Source organism: Zea mays, chromosome 1 (genome assembly GCF_902167145.1).
Source record: "Zea mays cultivar B73 chromosome 1, Zm-B73-REFERENCE-NAM-5.0, whole genome shotgun sequence".
Taxonomy (NCBI): Eukaryota; Viridiplantae; Streptophyta; class Magnoliopsida; order Poales; family Poaceae; genus Zea; species Zea mays.
The window spans coordinates 9,572,972-9,586,881 of NC_050096.1; the positions used below are offsets into that span (position 1 = coordinate 9,572,972).

Here is a 13,910-nt window from a genome sequence, read left to right on the forward strand (position 1 = left end):
ACTTACCCAGAAACACAAAGAAAAATATACACAGCTGATCGATCGAGCAGCAGAAACCTGCACGTCCAACCAACCAAAACCCAAGATGTCGAGCTTCTTCCCATTTCCGTCCGCCCCTCTCGCCGTTCTTCTCATCGTCACGCTCCACGCCTCCGCCATCCATGCGCAGATACCTGCCTCGGCAACGACCGGCGCCGCGGTGGCCGCCACAAACCCGCAGCCAGGAGGCAGTGGCACTGGCGGCGGCGTAGTGGGCGCGGGCGGGCCGGACGCGCCTCTGGAACTCTACATGCACGACATCCTGGGCGGGTCGAGCCCGACGGCGCGGCCCATCACCGGTTTGCTGGGCAACATCTACAACGGGCAGGTCCCCTTCGCGCGGCCCATCGGCTTCAGCGCGCCCAGGAACGGCGTGGCGATCCCCAACGCCAACGGGCAGGTGCCCACGTACAACGGCAACACCGGCATCCCGCTGGACACCGGCTTGTCCGGCGCCGGGTTCTTGCAGCCAGGGACTGGGAACGGCGGCGGCGCGGCGGCGGCGGCACCGGCGCAGGTGCAGCTGGGCCCCGACGGCCTCAGCCTCGGGTTCGGCACCATCACGGTCATCGACGACGTGCTGACGAGCGGGCCCGACCTCGGCGCGCAGCCGCTCGGGCGCGCGCAGGGCGTGTACGTGGCGAGCTCCGCCGATGGGTCGTCGCAGATGATGGCGTTCACGGCCATGATGGAGGGCGGCGAGTACGGCGACACGATCAACTTCTTCGGGGTGTACAAGGTGGGCACCCCGCTGTGCCGGCTGTCCATCACCGGAGGCACCGGCAAGTTCAAGGGTGCCTGCGGGTTCGCCGAGGTACGCCCGCTCATCGCTTCCGGCCAGCACGTCACCGATGGCGCAGAGACGCTGCTGAGGATCACCGTCCATCTTGCTTAAGTTGTGACCGTAAAGTAAGCCAGCGCTTGTCGGCTGTCGTGGCTGCAGTGAAGCCTGGGCTGTGTTGTTTCGGACGTGTCGAGGTCGTCGCCTCGTCGGTGGATGCATGCATGCATGCAATTGCAATGTAGTGTTTGCATGGGTCAAAAATTGTATTCGCCTCGTCTGCAGGGTGTACTACCAATTGTTAAATTAAAGCAGTACATGATGTCGTGTGGTTATTATACAAAAGATAATTCACATCCATTTTCTTGCATTTTCGCCCCACAAGCCAACAAGCCACAAGGGCCGTCGCCACGCAAGCGCCGGCGCGGAGATGACCTGCAAACCTTGAAGTTGTGCTGGCCATGTTGAACGATCTGTCAACCCGATGACTCTGGAGCTTGCTTGCCACGAGAGAGATCAGCTGTGCTATGATCGTGAACTGTACTAGAATGAATGCTCTTTTGCAGTTAAAGGTAACAGCGCGACATACAGTGCACTATATCAAATTTCGTCGGATAAACTAGCAAACTGGGAAACTGCATCCTCGAGGCGAGACAAGTGTGCAGCAAACCTATCCTTCAGATCAGCGAAGTCCCCTTCACCAAAGGCGCCTCGCATGACCTTGAGACCGTTCTGCAGCATCGCCATGCCTTCACAGATCCCATCTGGCATCTTCCTCTTCTTCGTGCTGGCATCCTTCGCAACCGGCGCCTTCTCAGGCTCAGCAACAACCGGAATTTCACAACAAGCTTCAACCAGCTTCTTCAGCGCTCTCCCCTCAGAAACCAGGAGCCGAATCTGCTCTTCAGACCATTTATCGGTGTGCAAGGCGACCTCTTTCTGAAGATAAGCCCTCAACTCCAGCATGAATCCGTTTTCATCTATGCTCGTCCCTGTGCTTGCATTGTACGAAAGGGCAGCATCTCTGGGAACAAATCTCCAGAGCTGCGTAAAGGATGTGCGGGCGGCGAAGTAGCCAAAGGAATCCATTGCGAGGTGAATGAGCGCCCAGTGCCGTTCCTTCAGCAGGAGATGATACAGATCCCATATTGCAGAACAAAGTTCGTTAGCATCGTCTTCGGTAACGTTCAAGTGACCGAGAGTTGACATAAAGGAAGCCATTGACGGTTTGCACTGAGACAGCACAGCATTTGATTTATCAGAAGTGGAAACGAACAGCGTGCGCAACTGCAGAGTCAACTTCTCCATCTCACTGAATGCACAAAGATGCCTCGTGTTTGAGATAATAACCAACATGGAACTAATGTGCTTGGCAAGGTTATCCTTACTACTATCTGGCGCAATTCTAAACATCTTTATGAGAGAGATGGTGAACTTAAACATAGCAGTGATGCTATTCTCATCTACAATACTATCAACATTTATTACACTGCCAAAAAAAGTACTGTGTATAAGACAGCCATCATCATCATCAGAGTGAACAATACTGGTAATTAGAGAACAGACTTACCTATGCTGCAATGCAGAGGCTAGAGCATGTATAGGAAGTCCTACAACACCCAATTTACAAGTTGGCACATTGATTACTCGGTGGTTCTTGGAGTAGCTCTCCAGATAGCCAGCAAAAGAGGTAAACATTTTCTTCATAGCAAGTTCCTTTGTACCATCAGACAATGAATCCAAAGGAAATCCTTCCATCAGCAATGCTAAGTGTAAGATTGAAGACTTGGAAGAGTTTTCACCATTCAGCACACAAGTATATATTTGATCAACAGTTGCAGAAGATGCATAGCTCAAGATGATGCACAATGATCGTGCAACTTTCCGCAAAGCACTGAGAGGTGAAAGAACATCCTCTGGTGATGCAACAGTCTTTAGTAGAAGGGAGACTTGATTAACTAGATTAATTGAAGTCTCAGTTTCAGCATAACGAATGAAGAAACACCACAGCTCTGTAATAATTTCCAAGCAAAGGAAATGGGGATGGAAAATATTTTCAAGTAAGAAAGCCTCTAACTCGTTCCAAGCAGCACTTGAAGCAACAGTAGAAATCATAAAAGCCTTCAATGCTTGTATGATAGAAGTATACACAGGTTGCCAAACAACTGCAGGAGACTGGTCTGCGCCATTTAAGGCAGGGATTTGGAAGCCAAGGACATAGGAGTAGATGTCTTCTGATGTCAATATATTAAGAAGAGTCTGTAGCTTTTTAGATAATGTGATGACCACCATTTCTGTCAACCATGATGAAGCATTGAGAAAGTGCAAAAACACAAGCAACTCAGCAGGTAAAAGTGCTCTATTTCTATGATCCACATCTGAATCCATAGAGAAAATGCAATCCAGTGAGGCCAAATTTATCTCTCTCTGATTAGCTTGTCCCATAAGATCTGGACTCTTATCTTCTTCGTTTTCAAAAAAATGATGTGCAAGCTGGCATTTGGATTCTGGTGTTAAGTCAGATGATTTCATAAGTGTATCTAGTAAAACAAATAAAGTAGGCTCCAACAATTCAACAAGGGTCTCATTTGCTGCCTTCAACTGTGGCTTCTTGCTAAATAGAATGCTTGAGGATGTGATCACTACTGCACAATTGATTATGTTCTTGTATATAATCATTGCTTCAGATGGATATGTTGAACAAATCCTTACAGCATTTATTAAGAAAAACTTGATTGGTAGGAACGCCCTTCTGGCTTCAGTAGCACCAAGGGTTTCTAGTAACGGTGCACACCATGTTTCAGCAGCAACTCTTAGAGATTCTATGGACAGAGATAGAAGGGTTACAATTATTTCTCTGACATTTACTTTTCCTTCAATCATCCCTTTACCGCTTTGGAGTAATGAGACTACACCCTTCCATGATACATTCAGTAAAATCACCTGGCTTCCACCACTGGATGCTGCATAGGTTCCCAATCTACACATAGTCTGAATAGTGGATGATGTAATCCTGATGACATCACTAGCAAGACCTTGTTTGTTGTGTTTCACAGTAGCATCTTCATCAGTTATACTCATTGTGCAGTTGTCTACTTTTGTGGCCTCAGAGTATGCCCGGCACAGCTTAGTTGTTTCATCTAGAAAAACAGGTGCAGCCTTAGTGATATCCAGAGCAGCTCCATGAATTTTCTGTAATCATATATCCATCAGAGAAATTATACAGTGAGTCAGTGACATCATTTCTGCAGGACTAAGGTTGCAAGAGTTTAAAACGAACACCACTACCTCATACTGATATGATAAGAATATGCTGAAAAAATATATGAAGATACAATAGTAGGAAGCTCGTTTCAATGATGGATTTCCAATATTCCGTACAGCATCCCATTTGAAATTGCTAAAAGATATGTAAGTAATCTGAGCATAATATGAGAGGCAACAAATTTAATTTAATTATCAGTGTGTCAATTACTATAACTTTCTGTTTCATTTAATATTTAAAAATTAAACTACTTTCAGGAATGCAAGAACAGATATGAAAAGGTAACACATAATTACCTAATAATATGGTTAAGCAAAGTCTGACTGAAATTTATATACACATATATGCAGCTAAGGAACTGGTTAATAAAAAGAATTAAAATGAATTATTTCTCAGTAAATTTATCTTTGACTTATACAGATATATTAGCACTGGCTTTGTCAGATGAACAAGCTAATTCTAACACTGTACAGGATAAAAATTTACCTTGTCATTGTCAACTATTGAGCTTTCCATAAGACTTAGCAACTCTGAGATAAAATCACCAATATTATGCACCATATCTACAGTAACACATTTTGCCGCAGAAGGAAGAATCTTGATTGATATATTTAAGGCCATCAAAATTATCTAGAACCAAAGAACTGCATTTCTATTAGATTTCTCTTCAGATAATCACTATCACTCTACCAGAAAAATGTATAAAGGGTGTAATGGAATCCCGAATGTTGTAACAAGAAGTACTAAATCAAAATAAACAAGTTTGTGGAAAATTTGCCAAATTATTGCTCTAATATACTATTAACTTCCATTGTTTTGCATATAAACACTAATTTTACCTTAAAAAGATCCTGTACATTCCACATATTCTGTTTTAACTAAATCCATGCCATAACTCATGTTTTTTTATTGTGTTGGGTTCATGGCCATATAAGAAGGGATCGAGTCCGGACCGATGATACATGTGATAGGCTAGGGTAGCACCAATTAAAGAAAAGTTTGTCCAACAGAGACCTCCAGAGGCACCAGTGCATAGTAAAATCCTAAGGTGCAATAGCAATGGGAAAAGAGGTAGAAGGCCGAAATTGACATGGGAAAACAGTAAAAAGAGATTTGAAAAGATAGAATATAACTAAAGATTTGCCTTGAATAAGAGTGCATGAAAAATAGCTAACAATGTGCCTAAACCTTAACTTGTGGTTTTTGTTGGGTCCCAACTCTAGCCTACCCCAACTAACTTGGGACTAAAAGGCTTTGCCGTCGTTGTTGTAAATTATGCAATTCGTACTGTTCAACCCATAGTACAGGACATGAGATTTACTAATTGCAAGGGTCTCCCATCTGCTGTCCATATAATGATTTTTCCACGATACTCAGGGAGTCAGGGATAAACAATCACAAACAATACAGGATATCCATATATATATAAGATTTTACTTTATGTCATGAAACATGTGTGGATCTGTGGTCTGCTCTAGGCTATAAGGTTACACAATCAGGAAGAGAAAAGGGAAGCAGAGAATACATCATTTTGTATTTGTGATAGTCCATCCAAATTAACACAAACTATTTCAGGTAGAGAAAAAAGTTCATAATTTCCAATGACCTCTGGGAGTATTTTGGAGTGTTCTTCCTGTTGGACATCTTCAGAATCATCAACAGATTCGATGGAACATACGATATGCTTTCGACACCATGAGCTCGCCTATGATAGATATACCAGTAATTAAATTTGCTTTCATTGGTTGAACAACATCAACCATTACAGTTGGCAAAGTCCCTAACAAATTCTAGTAGAATTACCTTTGCACCAAGTGCAAGAAATTGGCCTAGACAACCAGTTGTTTCTATATATGAACATTTTAGAGCAACCTGCAAAATTGACTTGTGTAGCATGCAGTGCGACAGACCTGAACATCCAGAATCATCCCAAGATACCTAAAATTGCCGTTAAGGTCATACACCTAAGCACAATAACAGCAAATATCCAGAGCATCAGGTAGGGCAAACTGAATCAGCAGCAGCTTCCAGCTGGTGAGACTTACCATCTCGTGTGAAATAGTAAAGGGATGGATAGTTGGATACATTCTTTTTTTTTTTTTGGAGAGGATAGTAAAGGGGTGAATACTAAAGAAATAAATGAAACAATAATAAGAGGGGACAAGGATACATTAAGACTGTCAAGTACTGGTCTCAGATCATCCGCAGAATACTCAAAGGAACTCTCGAGTCGGTTGATGAGCCCAATTCTATCTTCAAGCACCTGTTACAGATCAGTGTACAGTTAGCACGATACATTGGACTTCATGGCAGGAGCATAATATCAACATCCAATCGCCGTTTCAGAAGTAGAATAGAAATGCAATGTGCGGGAACTCTGAAAGCAAATGGAAATGAACATCAAAATGATCGCTGATTAGCCCCACAACGATTGGACGTAAGACCTTTTAATACAAAGTGGGAACCGAAGCTTACCAATAAGCTCAGCAAACAGTAAACCCCACACACACAAACCCCGTTGCTAGCGTCTACCTAATGGCAATCCAACTAACCCCCGAATCTCACGAGCGCGTACCCAGCAAGAGCACAGCAGCGAACACATGGCGCCGTGAACCATACCAAACCCTAGGGAGAGGGGAATAACGAACGGGCACGGAACGGGACCCCGAAATCGACGCCCGGACAATGCGAGGGATACGATGTCGCACCTCGGAGGATTTGATCGCCTCTAGGAGGGACTGCAGGTCGCCGCCGACCTCCATTGCTCGCTCGATGTCGCGCTGGCGGCTGGCCGGCCCAGGGGCGGCACGGTGCTGGTGCTGGTGCTGGTGCTGGCCTGCTGGGTTTTGCCGCTTCCCGCCTCCTTTGGCGTTCCGCGGTCAGCGCCCTTTAAATTTATCGAAATAATATTATGTGTGCTAAGAGAATTCCTGATCTCATCATAATCTATATCTACCAAATTAGCCCTAAAAAAATTCTAAATCTATATCTTCTTCATCTCTAAGAGGGTCCTTTAAATTCTATCTTCTATACCTTATAGACTTATACTCTATTTTTTCATCAACCATACTAATAAAAAATTTCAAACATATTTTACAGCACATTGTAGCTTGTACTATCACATAGTACTATCACCGTAGGCAAGGCAACAAACAATCAATGATGGTGCGGTAAGAGCATCTTCAACAGCGTAACCTAAAAATACATTATAATTTAAAAATAAGTAAATTTTAATAAATTTAGGGCACCAACAAAATATTATGCTCCAACAATAAAGCCTCAAATATATATTATAGGACAGTCCACTACGGTGTAGTATATTTTAGACACTTGAGACCAATATTTTATAAAATGAGACGCTGTTAGAGTAGTTTTTGTTATGTAGAGCCCTACATTTCAATTTTAGACATCAGTTTGAGTCATTGTTGGGTATGCTCTAAAGGATGGCGCAAACGTCGCATTTGGCGAACAGGAAACACACTCTAAAATTTAGAGGTCATACCGGATCTTGTTGGAGACAAAAAAAAAGAGACCGGGAAGTGCTAAATTTGGGGTACGGACGATTTACGGTCTTCGACTAGAGAGAGTCTTATAAGGGGTGATTGGTTGGCTGGCTCACGCAGTCATGCCAAGGCTAGGTCGCGCACTCGCGCTTATATACGGTGCCCCTTTTTGGTTGAGTGCACTTGTCTTCAGCATGCCCAATCTCTTCTATTAAAACCGGTTGGGTTTCTAGCCACTGCCATGTTTCGCGGGTACCATGGAACGCTGAGTGGGGTGAATAAGCAAATCTGAAATTTACAAACTTAAGCACACACTACAAGCCGGGTTAGCGTTAGAATTAAATGCGAGTCCGAAAGAGAGGGCGAAAACAAATCACAAGCGAATAAGAGCGGATGACACGGTGATTTGTTTTACCGAGGTTCGGTTCTTGCAAACCTACTCCCTGTTGAGGTGGTCACAAAGACCGGGTCTCTTTCAACCATTTTCCTCTCTCAAACGGTCACCTAGACCGAGTGAGCCTTTCTCTTCAATCAAATGGGACACTAAGTCCACTACAAGGACCACCACAACTTGGTGTCTCTTGTTTTGATTACAAGTGAGTTAAACACAAGAATAGAGGAAGAAGAAAAGCAATCCAAGCGCAAGAGCTCAAATGAACACAAATGTCTCTCTCTAGTCACTAATTTGGTTGGAGTGATTCCGGACTTGGGAGATGATTTGATCTCTTTGTTTGTGTCTTGTATTGAATGTTATAGCTCTTATATGAGGTTTGAAGGCTGAAAAACTTGGATGCAATGAATGGTGGGTGGTTCGGGGTATTTATAGCCCCAACTCCAAAATAGCTGTTGGTGAAGGCTGTTGTCGCATGGCGCACCAGACAGTCCGGTGCGCCACCGGACACTATCCGGTGCGCCAGCCACGTCACCCAGCCGTTGGATTCTGACCGTTGGAGCTTCTGACATCTAGGCCACCGGACAGTCGGGTGGTGCACCGGACAGTCCCTGTTCACTGTCCGGTGCGCCTTCTGGCGCTGCTCTGACTTCTGTGCGCACTGTAGCGCATTAACTGCTCGTTGCAGACGACCGTTGGCGCTGTGTAGCCGATACTCCGCTGGCGCACCGGACAGTCCGGTGCTACACCGGACAGTCCGGTGAATTATAGCGGAGCGGCTCCTAGAATTCCCAAAGGTGGCAAGTTTGGAGTTCGGTTCCCTGGTGCACCGGACACTGTCCGGTGGTGCACCGGACAGTCCGGTGCGCCAGACCAGGGCACACTTCGGTTGTCTTTTGCTCTTTTTATTTGAACCCTTTCTTGGTCTTTTTATTGGTTTGTTGTGAACCTTTGGCACCTATAGAACTCATAATCTAGAGCAAACTAGTTAGTCCAATTATTTGTGTTGGGCAATTCAACCACCAAAATCAATTAGGAAAAGGTGTAAACCTATTTCCCTTTCAATCTCCCCCTTTTTGGTGATTGATGCCAACACAAACCAAAGCAAATATATAAGTGTATAATTGAACTAGTTTGCATAAGGTAAGTGCAAAGGTTACTTGGAATTAAACCAATAATTATTTCTACTAGATATGCATGGATGGCTTTCCTCTTATTAAACATTTTGGACCACGCTTGCACCACTTGTTTTGTTTTTGCAAATGTTTCGAAAATTCTTTTACAAGGTCTTTTGCAAGTAGTCAAAGGTAAATGAATAAAATTTTGAGAAGCATTTTCAAGATTTGAAATTTTCTCCCCCTGTTTCAAATGTTTTTCCTTTTGACTAAACAAAACTCCCCTTCAATGAAATGCTCCTCTTAGTGTTCAAAAGGGTTTTAGATATTAATTTTGAAGAGGGTATACCAATTTGAAAAATCTATCAACAATAAGATACCAATTTGAAAACACTACTTTAAATACAAATTGAAAGACTAAATTTTTGAAATTGGTGGTGGTGCGGTCCTTTTGCTTTGGGCTAATACTTTCTCCCCTTTGGCATGAATCGCCAAAAACGGATACTTGTGAGTGAAATATAAGCCCTTTTTACTTTCTCTCCCTTTGGTAAATAAAATAAGAGTGAAGATTATACCAAATTGGAGAGCGTTGCGGAGCGACGGCGAATGATGAATAATTCGATGGAGTGGAGTGGAAGCCTTATCTTCGCCGAAGACTCCAATTCCCTTTCAATCTATGACTTAGCATGAAATGCACTTGAAACCACATTAGTCATAGCACATGGAAGAGAGATGATCAAAGGTATAAATGAGCTATGTGTGCAAAATATCTCAAGATTCGTTTTACGGCCCTAAGGTGAACTTCCTTAGGATCGGCTTGGAATCTTGCACACATGCATACAGAAAGCATAATATCCGGTCGTGAAGCACATAAATAGAGTAAAGAACCTATCATCGACCGGTATACCTTTTGATCTACGGATTTACCTCCCGTGTCGAGGTCGAGATGCCCATTTGTTCCCATGGGTGTCTTGATGGGCTTGGCTCCTTCATCCCAAACTTAGTGAGTATGTCTTGAATGTACTTCGTTTGACTAATGAAGGTTGAAAGTCGCCTAGAGGGGGGTGAATAGGGCGAATCTGAAATTTACAAACTTAATCACAACTACAAGCCGGGTTAGCGTTAGAAATAAGAACGAGTCCGAGAGAGGGCGTGAAAACAAATCGCAAGCGAATAAAGAGTGAGACACAAGGATTTGTTTTACCGAGGTTCGGTTCTCGCAAACCTACTCCCCGTTGAGGTGGTCACAAAGATCGGGTCTCTTTCAACCCTTTCCCTCTCTCAAACGGTCCCTCGGACCGAGTGAGCTTCTCTTCTCAAATGGGAACCAAACTTCCCACAAGGACCACCACACAATTGGTGTCTCTTGTCTTGATTACAATTGAGATGATCGCAAGAAAGAATGAGAAAAAGAAGCAATCCAAGCGCAAGAGCTTAAATGAACACAACAAATCTCTCTCACTAATCACTAAAGCTTTGTGTGGAATTGGGAGAGGATTTGATCACTTTGGTGTGTCTTGTATTGAATGCTATAGCTATTGTAAAGTGTAGAAGTGGGAAAACTTGGATGCCATGAATGGTGGGTGGTTGGGGGTATTTATAGCCCCAACCACCAAACTAGTCGTTTGGTGGAGACTGCTGTCGCATGGCGCACCGGACAGTCCGGTGTGCCACCGGACACTGTCCGGTGCGCCAGCCACGTCACCCGGCCGTTGGGTTCCGACCGTTGGAGCTCTGACTTGTGGGCCCGCCTGGCTGTCCGGTGGTGCACCGGACAGGCCCTGTAGGCTGTCCGGTGTGCCACCCGCGCGTGCTCTGCTCCTCTGCGCGCGCAGGCGCGCATTTAATGCGTTGCAGTCGACCGTTGCTCCGCTGTCACACCGGATAGTCCGGTGTGCACCGGACAGTCCGGTGAATTATAGCGGAGCGGATTCCCGAAGCTGGCAAGTTCAGAGTCGCTCTTCCTTGGGGCACCGGGCACTGTCCGGTGGTACACCGGACAGTCCGGTGAATTATAGCGGAGTGCCTCTGAGAATTCCCGAAGGTGTTGAGTTCAGCTTGGAGTTCCCTGGTGCACCGGACACTGTCCGGTGCGCCAGACCAGGGCACACTTCGGTTATCCCTTGCTCTTTTTGTTGAACCCTTTTCTTGGTCTTTTTATTGGCTTTTTGTGAACCTTTGGCACCTGTAGAACTTATAGACTAGAGCAAACTAGTTAGTCCAATTATTTGTGTTGGGCAATTCAACCACCAAAATCAATTAGGAAATAGGTGTAAGCCTAATTCCCTTTCAATCTCCCCCTTTTTGGTGATTGATGCCAACACAAACCAAAGCAAGTATAGAAGTGCATAATTGAACTAGTTTGCATAATTGTAAGTGCAAAGGTTACTTATAATTGAGCCAATATAAATACTCATAAGATACGCATGGATTGTTTCTTTACTTTAACATTTTGGACCACGCTTGCACCACATGTTTTGTTTTTGCAAATTCTTTTGTAAATTCATTTCAAAGTTTTTTTTGCAAATAGTCAAAGGTAAATGAATAAGATTTTGCGAAGCATTTTCAAGATTTGAAATTTTCTCTCCCTATTTCAAATGCTTTTCCTTTGACTAAACAAAACTCCCCCTCAATAAATTCCTCCTTCAAGAGAGTTTTAAGATATCAGTTTTGAAGGTGCTACTATCTCCCCCTTTTGAACACAATAAGATACCAATTTGAAAAACTCTTTTTAAAATAAGGGTGGTGGTGCGGTCCTTTTGCTTTGGGCTAATACTTTCTCCCCCTTTGGCATGAATCGCCAAAAACGGATACTTTGAGTGAAATAGAAGCCCTTGTAACTACTTTCTCCCCCTTTGGTAAAATACATATGAGTGAAGATTATACCAAAGTTAGAGAGTTGCTCGGAGCGACGGCGAAGGATGAGTTATGGAGTTGGAGTGGAAGCCTTTGTCTTCGCCGAAGACTCCAATTCCCTTTCAATACACCTATGACTTGGTTTGAAATCCACTTGACAACACATTAGTCATAGCATATATAAAAGAGATAAGATCAAAGGTATAATAATGAGCTATGTGTGCAAAACATCAAAAGAAATTCCTAGAATCAAGAATATTTAGCTCATGCCTAAGTTTGTTAAAGGTTTGTTCATCTAGTGGCTTGGTAAAGATATCGGCTAATTGATCTTTAGTGTTAATATATGCAATCTTGATATCTCCCTTTTGTTGGTGATCCCTTAGAAAATGATACCGAATGGCTATGTGTTTAGTGCGGCTATGCTCAACGGGATTATCCGCCATGCGGATTGCACTCTCATTATCACATAGAAGAGGAACTTTGGTTAATTTGTAACCATAGTCCCTAAGGGTTTGCCTCATCCAAAGTAGTTGCGCGCAACAATGACCTGCGGCAATATACTCGGCTTCGGCGGTAGAAAGAGCTACGGAATTTTGCTTCTTTGAAGCCCAAGACACCAAGGATCTTCCCAAGAACTGGCAAGTCCCCGATGTGCTCTTTCTATTAATCTTACACCCCGCCCAATCGGCATCCGAATAACCAATTAAATCAAAAGTGGATCCCCTAGGGTACCAAAGCCCAAACTTAGGAGTATAAACTAAACATCTCAAGATTCGTTTTATGGCCGTAAGGTGATCTTCCTTAGGGTCGGCTTGGAATCTTGCACACATGCATACGGAAAGCATAATATTCGGTCGAGATGCACATAAATAGAGTAGAGAGCCTATCATCGACCGGTATACCTTTTGATCGACGGATTTACCTCCCGTGTCGAGGTCGAGATGCCCATTGGTTCCCATGGGTGTCTTGATGGGCTTGGCATCCTTCATTCCAAACTTGTTTAGTATGTCTTGAATATACTTCGTTTGGCTAATGAAGGTGCCCTCTTGGAGTTGTTTCACTTGAAATCCTAAGAAGTACTCCAACTCCCCCATCATCGACATCTCGAATTTTTGTGTCATGATCCTACTAAATTCCTCACAAGTAGATTCGTTAGTAGACCCAAATATAATATCATCAACATAAATTTGGCATACAAACAAATCATTGTCAAGAGTTTTAGTGAATAGAGTAGGATCGGCCTTTCCGACTTTGAAACCATTAGTGATAAGGAAATCTCTAAGGCATTCATACCATGCTCTTGGGGCTTGCTTGAGCCCATAAAGCGCCTTAGAGAGTTTATATACGTGATTAGGGTACTTGAAAGTCGCCTAGAGGGGGGGGTGAATAGGGCGAAACTGAAATTCTCAAAAATAATCACAACTACAAGCCGGGTTAGCGTTAGAAATATAATCGAGTCCGCGAGAGAGGGCGCAAAACAAATCGCAAGCGAATAATGAAGTGAGACACGCGGATTTGTTTTACCGAGGTTCGGTTCTCTCAAACCTACTCCCCGTTGAGGAGGCCACAAAAGGTCGGGTCTTTTTCAACCCTTTCCCTCTCTCAAACGGTCCCTCGACCGAGTGAGCTTCTCTTCTCAAATCAACCCGGGAATAAAACTTCCCCGCAAGGACCACCACACAGTTGGTGTCTCTTGCCTTGGTTACAAATGAGTTTATGATCACAAGAACAAATGAGAAAGAAGAAAGCAATCCAAGCGCAAGAGCTCGAAAGAACACAAGCAAATCTCTCTCACTAGTCACTAAAGCTTTGTGTGGAATTTGGAGAGGATTTAATCTCTTTGGTGTGTCTAGAATTGAATGCTAGAGCTCTTGTAAGTAGTTAGGAAGTGGAAAACTTGGATAACTTGAATGTGGGGTGGTTGGGGGTATTTATAGCCCCAACCACCAAACTAGCCGTT

The 13,910-nt window shown here is 43.9% G+C and overlaps 2 protein-coding genes across 3 annotated transcripts; one reads left to right on the forward strand and one right to left on the reverse strand.

The window, feature by feature from the left end:
• Positions 1 to 5: 5 nt before the first annotated feature.
• LOC118471899 (dirigent protein 16) lies at positions 6 to 1,194 on the forward strand. The gene has a single exon (XM_035962598.1). It carries the CDS (start codon positions 86 to 88, stop codon positions 932 to 934), a length of 849 nt encoding a protein of 282 aa, XP_035818491.1. The 5' UTR covers positions 6 to 85; the 3' UTR covers positions 935 to 1,194.
• LOC103631706 (uncharacterized) lies at positions 1,127 to 7,005 on the reverse strand. Of its 2 annotated transcripts, none has more exons than XM_008652738.3 (7): positions 6,794 to 7,005; positions 6,256 to 6,348; positions 5,889 to 6,023; positions 5,692 to 5,790; positions 4,572 to 4,715; positions 2,391 to 4,012; positions 1,127 to 2,309 (listed from the first exon to the last, which is right to left on the reverse strand). In XM_008652738.3, exons 1-7 carry the CDS (start codon positions 6,845 to 6,847, stop codon positions 1,421 to 1,423), a joined length of 3,036 nt encoding a protein of 1,011 aa, XP_008650960.1. In that variant the 5' UTR covers positions 6,848 to 7,005; the 3' UTR covers positions 1,127 to 1,420. The 2 variants fall into 2 exon arrangements, with proteins under 2 accessions (XP_008650960.1, XP_008650964.1); XM_008652742.3 differs by having other exon boundaries at positions 4,572 to 4,729; positions 6,794 to 6,966.
• Between the last annotated feature and the right edge of the window lie 6,905 nt (positions 7,006 to 13,910).